Here is a 17,429-nt window from a genome sequence, read left to right as displayed (position 1 = left end):
GAGATGTTCTATTAATATCTTATATGCTGTTCCTTATTTTTGAATATTGTATCTTTTTTAAAATTTCAGACAGAAGTCCCCAGTTCAAAAATGTTGAAGGAGCAGTACTGATCTTTTTACCAGGCCTTGCTCATATTCAACAGTTGTATGATCTCTTATCAACTGACAGAAGATTTTTTTCAGAACGGTAACTACAGATCTTCATTATATTCCTGGTAGTTTTAAAACAGAAAAATGTTTCGCACATTAAAACTCTTGATCAGAACTTTCAAAGTCTTTTCACCTTTAGTTAAAATTGTCCATGGCAAAGCTCTTTTTTTGTTTTTTTAACATTTCTATTATAGCATTTTATCTACTAAAATTTTTAGGTACTATTTCTACATTTGTTTTATTTTCTCAATATGATTAAGCAGAGGGAATCCTGTGGTTAAGAGTAAGATGGTGACTCCCCTCCCCAGCCCACTGGATGGTGCAAAACCCTAACAGCATTGCAGTTTACCATCCATACATTTTTTAAAAAATATCTTTGAAGTACTTTTTTTTCTTTTTAATAAGTGCATTTATTTATTTATTTTTGGCTGCCTTGGGTCTTCATTGCTGCATGCGGGCTTTCCTCTAGTTGCGGCGAGCAGCTTCGTTGCGGTGCGCTGCTTCTCGTTGTGGTGGCTTCTCTTGTTGCAGAGCACGGTCTCTAGGTGCACGGGGTTCAGTAGCTGTGGCTTGTGGACTCTACAGCACAGGCTTAGTAGTTGTGGCGCACGGGCTTAGTTGCTCCAGGGTATGTTGGATCTTCCCGGACCAGGGCTCAAACCCATGACCCCTGCATTGGCAGGTGGATTCTTAACCGCTGTCCCACCAGGGAAGCCCATCCATACATATTGAATTGGCTTTTTACTATGCCTGTTTTGATACAGTTTATTACCGCTGTTATGGTTATCACTTCAGCATCAGAATATATTTTTAAAATTCTTTAAACCCTACATTCCATATAATTCATTCATTAAGTTTTTTCTCTTTGATGAGTATATATGGGGTTTCATTGTACCATTTTCAGAACTTTTGTATGTGTTTAAAATTTTTCATAATAAAAAATTTAAAAATTGCTTTCTATTTGCAAATAAATTTTGTTATTCTTTGCAGTGTCTTCTAAAGAGAAACTCTTGCTAAGAACTATGATTTTAACTTTCAGATATAAAGTGATAGCTCTGCATTCTATTCTTTCAACTCAAGATCAAGCTGCAGCATTCACACTTCCTCCTCAAGGAGTCAGGAAGGTAAAATTCAGTACAGCAAATTTATATGTGATCCAACTGAGAATATTTCATAAAAGTGTTATGACTTTATCATCAGTTATTAAGTGCTTTATAGTACATGCAGACTCCAGATGCTCTGCAGCTTAACATAAAAGTGAACCCAATATTAAAATTCAATTTATATTATATTAGGTGTTTATGTCTATATTATATGTTATTAATAACTTTAGGGGAGTGGTAGTTTAAAAATATGGCATGGATGTTGCTTATGAAAAGAAAAATCACTACTATTCCTTAAGATATCACAAAGGATGTTGGATATCAGGAGCTACTTGAATCCTGGGAGGATTCCTTTTTGTTCTTTTTGCTACTCATCCCTTATTATTTTTGCAATACAGAGACCATTAGGTTAGGAAACAATCTAAGTATTTTCATCGTCTCCTCTGTTCGGATGTTGAATGAAGAGATACTTGGCAAAGAGAGTTTCTCAGATTTTGACCCTCTCTTAGGTGGGGGGCAAAAAGCACAATGTAGAAACTCTGGGGAACACAGAGCTCCCAGCAAGAGCCTGGACTCTAATGCAGGAGGCCTGGGTTCTTGTCCCTAAGCTGCTGCCATCTTTGGCAACCCACTCAGCTTCCTTTCTCATCTTTAAACAGGAGCTGGATTAAATTCATAGTTTTCTAACTGTGCTCTGAAAACTCCAGGGGTTCAGAGGCTGTGTGCTCTGATCTGTAACATTTGGCTTCCCTGTAATATTTTGTCTTAAGAAAAAAATTCCACCTCTAAAAAATTTGATCACCTAGGTCCCATCTAAATCTTAATAATCTGGGTTCTGTTTTCTAGGATAAATGAGTAAGAAAAGCAAGCATTCAGTATTGAGATAGACCGATAATATATTGAATTTGACCTAGAAGTTCCTAAATGTTTTACCTCCAAGGACTCAACAGAAGAAAAAAAGAAGAAACAAACAAAAAAGCCACAAGAAGATTGCACTATTCAGCCATCACCATTAAGAAATTTTGAGCTAGAAAGGGACTTAAGAAATCATCTATTTCTACTTTGTAATTTGCAGGTCAGGTTATTGGAGGCCAGAGAGGTAAAATGACTTGCCCAGGTCACAAAGCTAATAAGTAGCAGAGCCAAGGCAGCAACCCACCAGTTCTTCTTACTGAAAAACTATTACTTTTTTTTTTCTACTTAACTGTGAAGTTTCTGCTGAGCAGTCTCCATTCTCTGATCCAATTTCCCATTCCACGTATGTCATTTTTAAGATGACTGACTAGAATTAGGGGAATGGTATTTTTATTGGAATAAGAATCTATAACTTTAATTAATAAGCTAAGGTGATAAAATTAATTAGAGCAAATTTAGATTACACAGTAATAGCAATTAGATTGTGAATTTTTGTAAATAAAATTGAAATTCATTTTTTAAAATTCATTGGCTAAACTTTCCAAAGAATTTTAAATGATGGCACATTGCTGAAAGTTGTTACCTAAATGTTTTGGCTTTTTATTTTCAGATTGTTTTAGCAACAAATATTGCGGAGACGGGTATCACTATTCCAGATGTTGTATTTGTAATTGATACCGGAAGAACGAAAGAAAATAAGTAAGTTTGAATTTTCCAAATCAAAACATTTTCAACCTGAAAAGGGCTTGGGACTCTTGAATTCTTAGGAGACATCACAGAATCATTCCAATTTTAGTTCATGTGCTGCTGAAGCAAGCACTAGATCACAGAATCATATCAGGAAAATCTCAAATGTCCGAATTCTGCCCAAAACAAAAAGTCTCAGAGAAACTGTAGGGAAGTTTAAAATGTCTGAGAATAAATGTTAAAATCATGTCATCAGTTTTTCCATAAGTAATATCAGTGTACTGCTACTTTTAGAAAAGTGCTGAGAAAATATTCAGAACATAAATTTTGTAAATTAGTTTATAAATTAATGTTTTACAAAAGCATTATTTATGGGATTACAAAAAAAAGAGCATGAGTTTTAGAATCAGAGTTGGATCATAAATCTCTGATCTATAATCTTGAGCAAGTAATATGACCATCAGTTATAATCATCAGTTTCCTCATATGTAAATGGGAAAAATTAAAATTTCATAATTGAAAGTGCCTAGTACACTAATTGGCACATAATAGATAACTTTAACTGAATCTTCAGCAGAAAGATTATTACTTTATAAATGTTTTAATGTTTATATTTCACAAATAAGGGAGACCACCTTAGTAGTCTATTGTAATCTGTATACACTGTCCCTAATGGTAGGAAACTTGAGCAATATTTGGAAGTGAGTATGACTATCCAGTACAAAATAAACTCTTGATTTTTTTAATTGTACCTGTAGAGGAGGTGTTTTCAGGGTTGAACTGTATCTTGTGAAAGGTGCGTTGAATTGTAACGTTCACAGTGGCATTTCTCAAACTCTCAAAGAATTCTTATTGCATAATTAAGAGGCACTCTAATCTTCAACTTAATCTTCAACTAATCTTCAACTCTAATCTTCAAATATTTCCAGTTTTTTCAGATTTTGATGTCAGTCAATTATCTACATATTCTCTCCTAAAACATTTCTCTAGGTACCATGAAAGCAGTCAGATGAGTTCTTTGGTGGAGACGTTTGTCAGCAAAGCAAGTGCTCTGCAGCGCCAGGGGAGAGCTGGGCGCGTCAGAGGTGGCTTCTGTTTCCGAATGTACACGAGAGAAAGGTACGGCATAGCCCGGAAATTAAAAACACATAAACCAGTACAGTGTGACATTTCTGATAGTATGTATTTAGTATTATTTTATTTTATTTTTCAGATTTGAAGGCTTTATGGACTATTCTGTTCCTGAAATCTTGCGTGTGCCTTTGGAGGAATTATGTCTTCATATTATGGTAATCCCAAAGGAACTTAGATGAATTTTTTGTTCTTCACCCCTTTCTGGGCAGGGTGGGTGGGAAGAAGACTTAAATTTATCTTACCTTCTGTTGCTCTATATTTTCAAGTATTTTATTTACTCTTCTTTAATAAATGCCCCCTTCCCCCATCTTTTATAAGTACACCCTCTGTGCTTTAAGTCTGCCATAGGCACTCATACTTTATAGATGAAAATATAGACTCATAACCTAGACCAGTAGTTCTCAACAGGGGACGATATTGCTCACCAGGGAAAAACTGGAATGTCAAGAAACATTTTTGGTTGTCAGAACTGGGGGGAGAGGGAGACCATGCTATGGACATCTAGTGGGTCAAGGCCAGGGATGCTGCTAAACATTCTACAATGAACAGCACAGTCCCCTAAAACAGAATTATCTGCCCCAAATAACAATAGAGCTGGACTTGAGAAATCCTGGCCTAGACCAAAGGTTTCCTACTCTGAAAGATCTATAATATCCTTCAGTTCTCAGATTTTTGATTCTATAAAAATCAGAAATGAAGAAACTAAAAATATGGACTGGAAGATCTCATCCTCTTTCCTACTCCCTTAATAGACACAGACATTTATCCTCTTTGCTTAAAATTTTACTTAAATTTAGTTCCAGTTTGACCATCTCTTTGTTAATTCTTTCTGATCACATACTAATTTATCACTTTTTCAATCTGCAGAAATGCAATCTTGGTTCTCCTGAAGATTTCCTCTCCAAAGCTTTAGATCCTCCTCAACTTCAAGTAATCAGCAATGCAATGAATTTACTCCGAAAAATTGGAGCTTGTGAACTAAATGAGCCTAAACTGACTCCATTGGGCCAACACCTTGCAGCTTTGCCTGTGAATGTCAAAATTGGCAAGATGCTTATTTTTGGTGCCATTTTTGGCTGTCTTGATCCAGTGGTAAGACAAACAACACTGCTGCTTCTTCACTGTAAATATCATTTTGGCTGGGGAAGTATTAAGTTTAGAAACAAATTTTAACTTTTATTTTTTTTAACTAAACAGAATGTCTGTACTAACATTAAAACCAGGAAATCTAAATGCTTAATGAGAATTTTTGAATATTTAACTTTTTATATTTATATACAAGAAAATCATCCATTTACTAAGTGTATTGTAGGTACTATTTTGTAAAAGGGTTTTGGCTTGTCTAGACTTTTGCTATCAAACATCCCACTTGAAATATTTTCTTAATTGAATATATAGTAAGTGATTCTTAGAGCGTTTTGAACTCCACACATAAGTAGAATCAAAACTTCCTTTTTTCTGAGTTACCTCTGAGCTAGCAATTACCAGCAATTCTGTTTTCTCAAATTATCTCAGAATTAACAAACTTTGTGACTCTGTCTGAATCTCTTGGCTCATATGCATGCTCTGCCATTCCAACCTTCTAGCTATATCAAGTTGTGGCCTTTTCTGGGACTACAAATCAAGGCTGTTTGAAAATGAAATGGAGAGAGTATGACTTAACTCTAGTCTCTTTTTTTCTAGTATCAGATATAGATACTCACCAGAATTGTGTTGAGTCCAAGAAATATCCTCTGCCTTGACAATTGATCTGAAAAGCTGCAACAACAACAAATGGGTTGTTATATAGTCCAGATTATGTAAGAAGTATTTAAAGAGCATTGCAGGCAATGGAAATTCAGGCTAGGAGTCAAGATCTCTGAGCTGTGATTAAGGGATTTCTTTTAAGTGTGTGACAGACTATAAATCACACAAATATTCATTTTTTTAAATCTCTGATTCTGGTGGTATTACTTCCCTACCCACAAAGATAGTGTAAAAGTAAAGTGATAAATGTTTAAAATTCCATAAAATGAAACTAAAAGTAAAAAATGAAAATATGTAGCTATTATAGAACACGATAAATTGAAAAGAAGAAACATGCAACTTGAAAGTGCAATTGTTTTATGATTTGCTTTCTATTTCAAATCAGCTTTCAATATATACCTCTTTAATGATAAATTTTTTGGTTATTTATGTATAGGCAACACTAGCTGCAGTTATGACAGAGAAGTCTCCATTTACCACACCAATTGGTCGAAAAGATGAAGCAGATCTTGCAAAATCAGCTTTGGCTATGGCAGATTCAGACCATCTGACGATCTACAATGCATATCTGGGGTAAAGAAATAATCTGGGTTTTGTCAGTAGGTCAAACCTGAGGGTATTTACTTTTTAAAAAAATTTATTTTTGACTTTTATTAAAAGGATACATTTAAGATTTATATTTATTTTTAGTTACTGCATCTGTCAAGTTGAATTATTTTAAAAATTCACATTTTTATAATCCTAAAATTTATGAACAGTGTACTGTGTATTATTATGTGTATATTACCTTGTATTTGAAGTTATTAATTTACTGTTATACGTGAACAAAAAATATCTGTATTGTAATTGAAATTGTTACATACAATTGGCTAGTTCCTAAAACTTCCTCTTTTGATATGATTATAATGTAATTAAAGCTTTGGTTAGTAATCTGAAAAAGAGTTTGGAAACATATTAAAATTTGGTCATTTTACTTATGTAGATGGAAGAAAGCACGGCAAGAAGGAGGCTATCGTTCTGAAATAGCATATTGCCGGAGGAACTTTCTTAATAGAACATCACTGTTAACCCTAGAGGTAAGTCTTAATGCAACTATCTTAATTCAGGGTCATATAGTCAATAGGATTAATTTGGAAAAAGAAATGCCTAGGATAGTGCTTGACACATAGTAAGGGTTTAATAAACATTTGCTGAATTAATAAATTTGTGATTTTTTGTTTTGTTTATCCCAGCAGTTAACCTGTATTACACAGTGATTCAAAATAGTATGTAACAATCATAATATATTCAGGAAATGATCAAGGATGCAACATGATTTCATAGAAATAACACTAGCTTGGGAATTAGGATAGTTGTCTATTCAGCAGCTCAGCTGGGGGAAGGTTAATTAAGTCTCAGTTTCTCATTTTAAAAAATGGAATTGAATTGGGGATATTCTGTAGTTTTTCTCAACTCTGATAATATTATGGAAATTTTCAAACATACAAAATAGTATAGGGAACTCCTGGGTACTCATTTCCCACTTCCATAATTATCAACACGTGCTCAACCTTGTTTTACTTATACTCCTGTTAATCCACTATCTGCCCTCTAGATTATTTTGAAGCAAATCCCAGGCGTCAGATTGTTATATATCTCTGAAGTATAGGACTATTTTTTTCTTTAACGTTACCATGCCTTAAAAAGTAATTCCTTAATATCATCAACTATACAATATTTAAATATCCCTGATTATCTCATAAATGTTTCTTTACAGCTAGTTCAAATCATGATCCACACAAGGTCCACACATTGTTTGATTGATGTCTCAACATTTACAACATTTAAAGAAAAATGGTGTTTAGTGCAGACATGCTATAAAAGTATTCATAACCTCTCACATAATTCCCATAACCTCTCACATAATTCCCCTATTCTATGCTCATATTTTAAAAGGTTAAAAAATATTTTTATTCCCATATAATTTGACCAATTTTTGTGTGTGTGATTTAAAATAACTGCTGAACCTAGCACCTAAGCATCTATTAGGTGCTTAGTCAATATTTTTGAATTAATGAATAAAAACTAGATTATTAGATTAGCCTAACAGTGTACTTCTATAATGTCAGATATGCAGTAGACTTGAAGAATGCAAGAAAAAATAAATAAAAATAAAATAACTGCTGAGATGACAGCAGGGACTTTGCTAAGTGGAATAAACTTTGTCCTTCTTGAAGCAGAAAAAGGGATAAATTGAAGAAACAGATGCCTCTGGGCCAGCTGACTGGGGTTCAAGATATGGAGAGCTAATCAACACTCCTTTATCTCCACTCCACTTCCTCCCAACCTCCAAGTTGCCTCCCACCCCCTTCCTTCTATGAGCCTTTTCTTCATCTCCCCTGGGCTGCAAGGTTTTCAGTCTCTTTACCAACCTTGTGGTGTGGCAGCAACTGTCTGTTTGGTCTTTCCTCTCCTGGACTTAAAGTCCCTTAAGTCCCAAACCAGAAGCCTAAAGTAAATCCTAAATGTACACTTCACCTTTTAATCACTTGTATCCTGTTTACTTTAAAATGCTTATCCTCCCTGTAGTATTTTAGTTGATTGGCACTACTAGAGGTAGAAAAAGATTTTAGGCAACAAGTTTAGATTGTTGCCATTAATAAACTTTGTCAGAGTTCCTTAGGAAATTAAAATGTTTCCCAGAGACAAATGAAGAAGGTTCTTGCAGTCTAGGATCAGAGTCCTCTGTAATTCTTCCTTACTGTTCTCTATGTGACCATCCTTATTGAGTAAAAATGTTGAAAGGAGAGCTACTGTGGAAGTAAATAGACTGAATGAAAATGCGTTCAGGTACATTTTTATTGCTCTCACATTTTAGACATTCTTATTTTATGACATCTAAAGTCTTGGGAAGATAATCTATACAAAATCAGTTGATGTTAGGGAATCAGATGACTCCATTTAATCCTTGACTTTCCAGTATCTTTTTTTCCTCCCTAATGTAATTTGGGCTGTAGTTAACTAAAAATTTGGCATACTGTTAATTTTGTTTTAATTGACATATGATTGATTTACAACATAATATTCATTTTAGGTATACAGCATAGTGATTTGGTATTTTTATAGTTTATATTCCATTAAAGGTTATTACACAATAATGGCTATAACTCCCTGTGATGTACAGTATCCTAGTTGCTTGTCTGTTTTATACATACTAGTGTATATCTCTTAATTCCACATCCCTATCTTGCCCTTCCCCCTTTCCCTTCCTCCACTGGTAATCACTTGTTTGTTCTCTGTATCTGTGAGTCTCTTTCTGTTTTGCTGTATACATTTATTTTAGATTCCACAAGTAAGTGATAGCATACAATATCTGTCTTTCTCTGTCTGCCTTATTTCACTAAGCATAATACTCTTTAGATCCATCCACACTGCTGCAAATGGCAGGATTTCTTTTTATTTTTACTAAAATTTTTTTTTGAATTTTATTTTTTTTAATACAGCAGGTACTTATTAGTCATCTATTGTATACATATCAGTGAATATATGTCAACCTGAATCTCCCAGTCCATTCTCCCGTGCCTCCGCTTTCCCCCCTTGGTTTCCATACTTTTGTTCTCTACATCTGTGTCTCTGTTTCTGCCTTGCAAACCGGTTCATCTGTACCATTTTTCTAGATTCCACATATATGTGTTAATATACGATATTTGTTTTTCTCTCTGACTTACTTCACTCTGTATGACAGTCTCTAGGTCCCTCCACGTCTCTACAAATGACCCAATTTCGTTCCTTTTTATGGCTGAGTAATATTCCATTGTGTATATGTACCACGTCTTCTTTATCCATTCATCTGTCGATAGGCATTTAGGTTGCTTCCATGACCTGGCTATTGTAAATAGTGCTGCAATGAACATTGGGTTGCATGTGTCTTTCTGAATTACAGTTTTCTCCAGATATATGCCCAGTAGTGGGATTGCTGGGTCATATGATAATTCTATTTTTAGTTTTTTAAGGAACCTCCATACTGTTCTCCATAGTAGCTGTATCAGTTTACATTGCCACCAGCAGTGCAAGAGGATTCCCTTTTCTCCACACCCTCTCCAGCATTTGTTGTTTGTAGATTTTCTGATGATGGCCATTCTGACCGGTATGAGGTGATACCTCATTATAGTTTTGATTTGCATTTCTCTAATAATTAGTGATGTTGAGCAGCTTTTCATGTGCTTCTTGGCCATCTGTATGTCTTTGGAGAAATGTCTGTTTAGGTCTTCTGCCCATTTTTTGATTGGGTTGTTTTTTTAATATTGAGCTGCATGAGCTGTTTATATATTTTGGAGGTTAATCTTTTGTCCGTTGATTCGTTTGCAAATATTTTCTCCCATTCTGAGGGTTGTCTTTTCGTCTTTTGTCTAAAATTTTACTATAATATTAGATATTTATGGAACTTGAGGAATAGTAATATATTAAGACATTTCTTCACAAGTATTGGCTGGTGCTAAACTTGAAAATAAACTGATATATTAATAAAATGCATAATCTGAACAGTTTGCTAAACTAACAAAATATTATTTATACAAAGACTAATGCACACAAATATATACTTTTTTAAAAAATAAATTTATTTTTGGCTGCATTGGGTCTTCGTTGTTGTGCACAGGCTTTCTCTAGTTGCAGCAAGCAGGGGCCCCTCTTCGTTGCGGAGTGTGGGCTTCTCATTGCGGTGGCCTCTCGTTGCGGAGCACAGGCTCTAGGAGCATGGGCTTCAGTAGTTGTGGCATGCAGGCTCAGTATTTGTGGCTTGCAGCTCTAGAGCACAGGCTCAGTAGTTGTGGTGTACGGGCTTCATTGCTCTGTGGCATGTGGGATCTTCCTGGACCAGGGCTCGAACCTGTGTCCCATGCATTGGCAGGTGGATTCTTAACCACTGTGCCACCAGGGAAGCCCAAGATATATACTTTATGCTGCTGGCTTTACTTAGTAATACAATGGACTAGGAAAATATTTAACAAATATTAATATTTATAATAAGGCTAGAAATGAAAAATTTTAGCATGCCAAATTTCCACAAAGGCTTCCTTTTTTTAATTGAGGTATAGTTGAGTTACAGTATTAATAAGTTTCAGGTGTATCACATAGTGATTTACAAATTTTAAAAGATTATTATTTGTTTATAGTTATTATAAAATATTGGGTGTATTCCATGTGCTGGAAATATATCCTTGTAACTTACTTATTTTATACATAGTAGTTTGTACCTCTTATTCCCCTATCCCTATCTTGCCCCTCCCTCCTTCCCTCTCCCCACTGGTAACCACTAGTTTGTTCTCTATGTCTGTGAGTCTGTTTCTTTTGTGTTATATTCACTAGTCTTATTTTTTAGATTCCACATATAAGTGATAACATACAGTATTTGTCTTTCTCTGTCTGACATATTTCACTAAGCATAATGCCCTCCAGGTCCATCCAAGTTGTAGCAAATGGCAAAAATTCATTCTTTTTTATGGTTGAGTAATATTCCATTGTATATACACACATCATCTTCTTTATCCATTCGTCTATTGATAGACATTTGGGTTTTTTCCATATCTTGGCTATTGTAAATGGTGCTGCTCTGAACATTGCAGTTCATGTATCTTTTCGAGTTAGTGTTTTTGTTTTTTTTCCGGATATATGCGCAGGAGTGAGAGTGCTGGATCATGTCGTAATTCTGTTTTTAGCTTTTCGGCATCCTGTCAATTTTGATAGGAAACAGTAATATAAAATACAAGGTTGGTTGGCACCTTCTCTATTTTAATTATGATCTTGTCTCTTTTCAACACACCAATCCAGGATGTAAAGCAGGAGTTAATAAAGTTGGTTAAGGCAGGAGGATTTTTATCATCTACAACTTCCAGTGGCTTGGAAGGAAATAGAGCCTCACAGACGCTTTCCTTCCAAGAAATTGCCCTTCTTAAAGCTGTACTTACTGCTGGACTGTATGACAATGTGGGGAAGATAATCTATACAAAATCAGTTGATGTTACAGAAAAATTGGCTTGCATTGTGGAGACAGCCCAAGGCAAAGCACAAGTACATCCATCCTCAGTAAATCGAGATTTGCAAACTTATGGATGGCTTTTATACCAGGAGAAGGTAAAGTACTCATTCTTAAATTCCAATATTCAGGGCATTATTCTAGAAATCAGTCATAAGAAATTAGGATGCCCAGCAGATATCGTATTTGGTTCTTAAATTGAGCTATTCATGTTTGTTTATATTTGAAATCAAGATGTACATGGATTCTCAACAAAAACATATGTCTTTTTTCCACATTTCCAAGTAAGGGAGATATGGGATGGGATAGAACTATATATGATGTGGCAACAGTTTGAGTCACAGAGCAACCTAAGATAATTTAATAGCAGATATTTGTAGATTACAATTAAAACAGTCAAGCTTTGGAATCATAACTCATTAAATTAATAAAGATCCATAATTTCAAGCATTGGCTTGAATAACTCCCAGCATATCATCAAACTTAAATGTGTAAAACATGACAAATTCCTGACTAATGGCCATTGCTGAACCTTGCTTTAGAAACCAGACACTCTGAAACTTAATCATAATTTTATTGTTGTGTTAATTATTTAACAGCATTAGCATAAAATTGCTTGTTCATAGTCTCATTTATGTTCAAGGTATATAATTCAGCCTTATAATTATGTTTAAAATCCTTTTAATAGTATAAATGCACAGGTGGTGACTGTGATTATAAAATTGACAAATTATGCACATAAGAGAATGTAGACATGTAGCTTTATAAAACCTGATTTAAAATATATAGTAGCAAATTATAGAAAAATGCTTACATGAAACAGATAAATAAATTTTTTATATTTTTAGGCTTTAAAGTGTTTTTTTGGTCTCTGTTTTTATGCAGATACGGTATGCCCGAGTATATTTGAGGGAAACAACCCTAATAACCCCTTTTCCAGTTTTACTTTTTGGTGGTGACATAGAAGTTCAACACCGGGAACGTCTTCTCTCTGTTGATGGCTGGATCTATTTTCAGGTACATGCTACAACTGATCTTATTGATTATATTAAAATTTCTACTTCCAGTACCACTGAGGTAGTTTTTTTTAAAATTTTATTGGAGTTTGCATAATTTCTTCCAATAATTTGACTTAAAATAGAAGACTTATTTATTTTATCTTGCCTATATGGTTTTAAATCTGTTTAATTTGAAAATCAAATTATATTGCTATTACAGATTTCATTTATTGTCAGTAATAATTATAATTTGCCATGTGTTGTATACTTCAGTAGTTAACTTTACATGGATTATCCCTAATTTAATACCCTAACAGTCTTGTTAGATAATTTCTATAGTTTCTTTCTATAGACAAGGCACTTAAGCTTAGTGAGAAGTTAAATAACTTACCTAGGTTACATGGATTGTTAATGGTAGAGCAAGGTTTTAAACCTAGAACTATCTGATCCTCAAACTCATGCTCCTTCCGCTATATTGTGCCACCTATAAAGAGACACAGATTCATAGCTTAAATGCATATTGTCACATTCTTCATTCTTCTCTGGAAAAATTAGACCAACCAGTGCTACCAGCAATAAGTTTATTTCTCTGTAACTCATCAACATTGACCAGTTTAAGCAAATCTAATACATTCTGCTGATATACCATGATAGCTGTTTGTCTAAGACTGGAGATGTAAATTTTAAAGGCAACTTAAAAAATATGTGCAGTTCTCACAAAAGAGGCTGAGGTGGTAGTAGACTTCTATAACTGGATTGTGGTGATGGTTGCACAACTCTGTAAATTAACTAAAAATAATTGGATAGTATATAATGAATTTTTTATGATCTATAAATTATACCTCAATAAAGCTTTTTTTAAAAATTCCATTTTAAAAACTGTAGTAAGAGAAGAAAACAAACAGTTGAAATAATGGTTGCTTTATTTTGGAAAGAGATATCAAATTTATGGGTACTTAATAAGGAAATTGAAGTTTATATATCTTAGCTACAGGAAGTAATTTATTTATATTTTTCCCATAACATTTTATATTAAAGTCAAGATGTGCTAAAGCATTATTGTAAGGTATACATGCTTACTTTGATTTTATTTAAACACATTCCCACTCCCTGGGATTAACATTGTTCAATTTGTCATCTCCTCTCAATAGGCACCTGTTAAGATAGCTGTCATTTTCAAGCAGCTAAGAATTCTCATTGATTCTGTTTTAAGAAAAAAGCTTGAAAATCCTAAGATGTCCCTTGAAAGTAAGTGTTTGATTATAATGTAGGTAGAAAACAGTATACTTTTAAACACTGGCATATACTATAGCTCATTGAGGCTTAAATTCCATGTGATTAAAAATTACTTTAATAAAATTTATTTTATGCTGAATTCCATCAGACAGAGACAATTCTTCATTATTCATAATCTAGTTATCCTCTTAAGATTCTTCCGGTTTACTCCTTCCTCTTCTAAGCTTCACTTCTATACTTCTGGCCATTTCACAGAAAAAGGATGATAAAACTGAGCATTTGTAATTTTGCTACTAGTTTACAGACTAGTAAACTAGTGATACAGTTATTATAAAAAATAAGAAAGAGGGACTTTCTCTGAGGTTCCCAGCATGTTTTCTCTACCATTCTCACAAATGCAGAGCTGTTAGTCTGTATAAAATATGTACATTATCCTTCAACAGAAATCTGCAGTGGACACCTGAGTTGCCACTTAGTCTGGTATAGTGTTTCCCAAACTTGCCAAATAATCAGAATTATTTTGGCAGTTGTTAAAAATACAAAGTCTGGGCTTCCCTGGTGGTGCAGTGGTTGAGAGTCCGCCTGCCGATGCAGGGGACACGGGTTCGTGCCCCAGTCCGGGAAGATCCCACATGCTGCGGAGCGGCTGGGCCCGTGAGCCATGGCCGCTGAGCCTGCGCGTCCAGAGCCTGTGCTCCGCAATGGGAGAGGCCACAACAGTGAGAGGCCCGCGTACCGCAAAAAAAATAAAATAAATACAAAGTCCAAAGACCTACTCCAGGCATACTGAATCTCCTCTGTGGGAGAGGCCGATGGCCATGTTATTATTTTGTAATCTCTTTTAATCTGTAACACTTCCCCTTTACTACCCTCCCCATTTCTAAATTTTTAGTAAACTAGGTTATTTTTCTGGTAGAATTTCTGACATTTAGGATTTGTGTGGTTGCATCTTCATGCTTTGACTTAATGTGTTTCTCTGTTTCTTATATTTCCTGTAAACTGGTAGTTATATCTAGAGAGTTGATTAGAATCAGATTTTCAGGAAAAGAATATTTTTTGGTTGGTGCTATATTCCTCTCATTGCATCACATCAGTTTGGTTTTCCTGCTTTTAATGATGTTAAGAATTGATTTATTGTTCAATGTGATTATATTTAACAAGTATCCCAGTTAATTCTCATAGTTAGGCAAGGTGGGGAGCTACTGGTCTAGTGCTACTACCCTGAAGCCTCACACTCTATGTTTATTTGCATAACTGAAGGTGAATGAATAAGCGCTAAACTGTATTAGTTTTCCTATACTGCTGGAAACTTAGATCAGGTCTTGACACATTAAGAGATGTGAGCTCTTTTCTTGAGGAACTTTGTGCAATACAACTCAGCCTTAGAAAAAATTACATTATATAAAGGACAGGTTGAACCTCAACTTTTAAATTAAGAAAAATGAATTTTAAAATGATTTCAGTGTTTCTCTTTGCCATAAAAGAGAAAGCAGAACTTGCCCTCTGATGAAGCATATATTTTTGACTTGGGGGGGAGGATAAGGTACATTAGTGTCCTCTTTCTGGACTTTATAATAAGAAAAGTTGGGATATAAGACCAAGCTGTTGAAAAAGAAATAACTGAAGTTGCTCTTGTACTTTTTTACTTTACTTTTCCTCAAACTAAAAATCATGGTTCTTTCTAGACCTGCCATGTACCCCTTGCAGCAGGTGACCTTTCTTTCCCCTTGTTTTTTTTTTTTTTTGCGGTACGCGGGCCTCTCACTGTTATGGCCTCTCCCGTTGCGCAGCACAGGCTCTGGACGTGCAGGCTCTGGACGCGCAGGCTCTGGACGCGCAGGCTCAGCAGCCAGGGCTTACGGCCTAGCTGCTCCGCGGCATGTGGGATCTTCCTGGACCGGGGCACGAACCCGTGTCCCCTGCATCGGCAGGCGGACTCTCAACCACTGCACCACCAGGGAAGCCCTCCTTTTTTTTTTTTTTTTTTTTTAATGCCACTGTAGCCTCTAGAAACCAGAGTGTCAGGCCGTGGGTCCTGTTATCAGAATTCTCCATTGCAATCATTGAAACATAGAACATTCCCTTACTGAAGTATCTAATAAGATACGAATGAAAATTATCAGGGGCCCTGATAATTATAACTATCCAGAGAGTAGTTAGGAAGTCACAATATCAGACCAACTGTTTAAAAGTGGAAGCAGCTGTTAAAACCTCTAGCAAATAATGTAGCCTCTATTGGTCTATTCATTAGATTAATTGGTGTTTGATTACTTTGTTGTGTGGAGAGGTCTGTCACTTTGCCATTGACAGCTCTCCAAGAGCACTTCCCAGTTAAATTTCTTTGTTTCCTTTGGACTAAACATGGGGAAACGGATAAAGAGTTCCTTATTCCTTGCCCATACTGTTGGAATCCTGACATGTTCTGAAGTATATAGAAGAGTCAAAAAGCCTTTAGTATATTTGAGCCAGGTGAAAAAGTTAGGAAACTTCTGTCTTAAAGGAATTTTTAAGGAAATAATTCCTTATAAAGGACCAACAGTTATATCACATCACCTTTTTAGGCCTTTGCCTACTTTTTATCAAAGTAGGTGTAATACAACTGTAATGATAATTAAAATAATATTTGTAGGGCTTCCCTGATGGGGCAGTGGTTGGGAGTCCACCTGCCGATGCAGGGGACGCAGGTTCGTGCCCCAAAAAAAATTTGTAGGGCAACAAATTATATTATAGAGGCATCTCTAGTTTTACAGTGAATATTGCTGATGTTAATTCTGTATTCTAATTTAAAAGAATCTTTTAATGAAGTATATCTGAGGTTTACGTGTGTATATATTGGAAAATTAGTCAGTGATGAATTTATTCATGGGAGTTTTTTCTCCTTCCATCCAGATGACAAGATTCTACAGATCATTACTGAATTGATAAAAACAGAGTAATAATTGAAACTGAAATTCATGGTCAACTGCTTTAAAAATTAAGATGAAGACAAAGTCATGAAATTATGTGAAAATGGACCATCCCATTAAGTATTTCAGTACTTAAAATGTTGGTACTAGCCATAATGTAAAGGTGGTGGAAAAAAAGCACGTACTTTAAACGTGTAATTTTCTAATTTCTTTTTAATGATGATATAACTCAATGCATTTGCCACTACATTTACAATAAATTCTTTGGTATCATCCATGTTGTATACATCATTATGTGCCTTATGGGCAAGGTCTGTGTCTGTAGTATCTATAACTCTGTGTTGTGATTCTCTTTGTACCCACCTCATCCTCTCTATCAGTCCTTGATGTCTAGAGAGTTTAGACCTTCTTGACCCAGCGGAGAAAATGAGCTTCAAAACCAGTTGTAATTGAATTTTCACAAAAAGGAACAACTTCACTTTTTTAATATTTGATACTCAAAGTCAAAACCTAATAAGGTATATACTATTAATAGATGCCA

General features: G+C 34.9%; 1 protein-coding gene across 2 annotated transcripts in view; it reads left to right on the top strand.

The window, feature by feature from the left end:
- DHX29 (DExH-box helicase 29) overlaps positions 1 to 17,160 on the top strand; it is a 47,645-nt gene extending 30,485 nt beyond the window's left edge. Inside the window, exons 16-27 of one of the 2 annotated variants that reach the window (XM_007118840.4) lie at positions 70 to 187; positions 1,190 to 1,274; positions 2,779 to 2,867; positions 3,846 to 3,974; positions 4,069 to 4,144; positions 4,857 to 5,081; positions 6,172 to 6,308; positions 6,718 to 6,811; positions 11,544 to 11,846; positions 12,634 to 12,765; positions 13,898 to 13,994; positions 16,872 to 17,160. In XM_007118840.4, coding sequence (XP_007118902.1) covers positions 70 to 187; positions 1,190 to 1,274; positions 2,779 to 2,867; positions 3,846 to 3,974; positions 4,069 to 4,144; positions 4,857 to 5,081; positions 6,172 to 6,308; positions 6,718 to 6,811; positions 11,544 to 11,846; positions 12,634 to 12,765; positions 13,898 to 13,994; positions 16,872 to 16,918 — 1,532 coding nt within the window. In that variant the 3' untranslated portion in view covers positions 16,919 to 17,160. The remainder of the gene's footprint in view (positions 1 to 69; positions 188 to 1,189; positions 1,275 to 2,778; positions 2,868 to 3,845; positions 3,975 to 4,068; positions 4,145 to 4,856; positions 5,082 to 6,171; positions 6,309 to 6,717; positions 6,812 to 11,543; positions 11,847 to 12,633; positions 12,766 to 13,897; positions 13,995 to 16,871) is intronic. The other variant, XM_028492911.2, reaches the window with a different exon arrangement.
- The last annotated feature ends 269 nt before the right edge of the window (positions 17,161 to 17,429 follow it).

This window comes from Physeter macrocephalus, chromosome 8 (assembly GCF_002837175.3).
Source record: "Physeter macrocephalus isolate SW-GA chromosome 8, ASM283717v5, whole genome shotgun sequence".
NCBI lineage: Eukaryota > Metazoa > Chordata > Mammalia > Artiodactyla > Physeteridae > Physeter > Physeter macrocephalus.
Note: the sequence above shows the minus strand (reverse complement) of the source record. Positions and strands in the feature narration are given on the sequence as shown.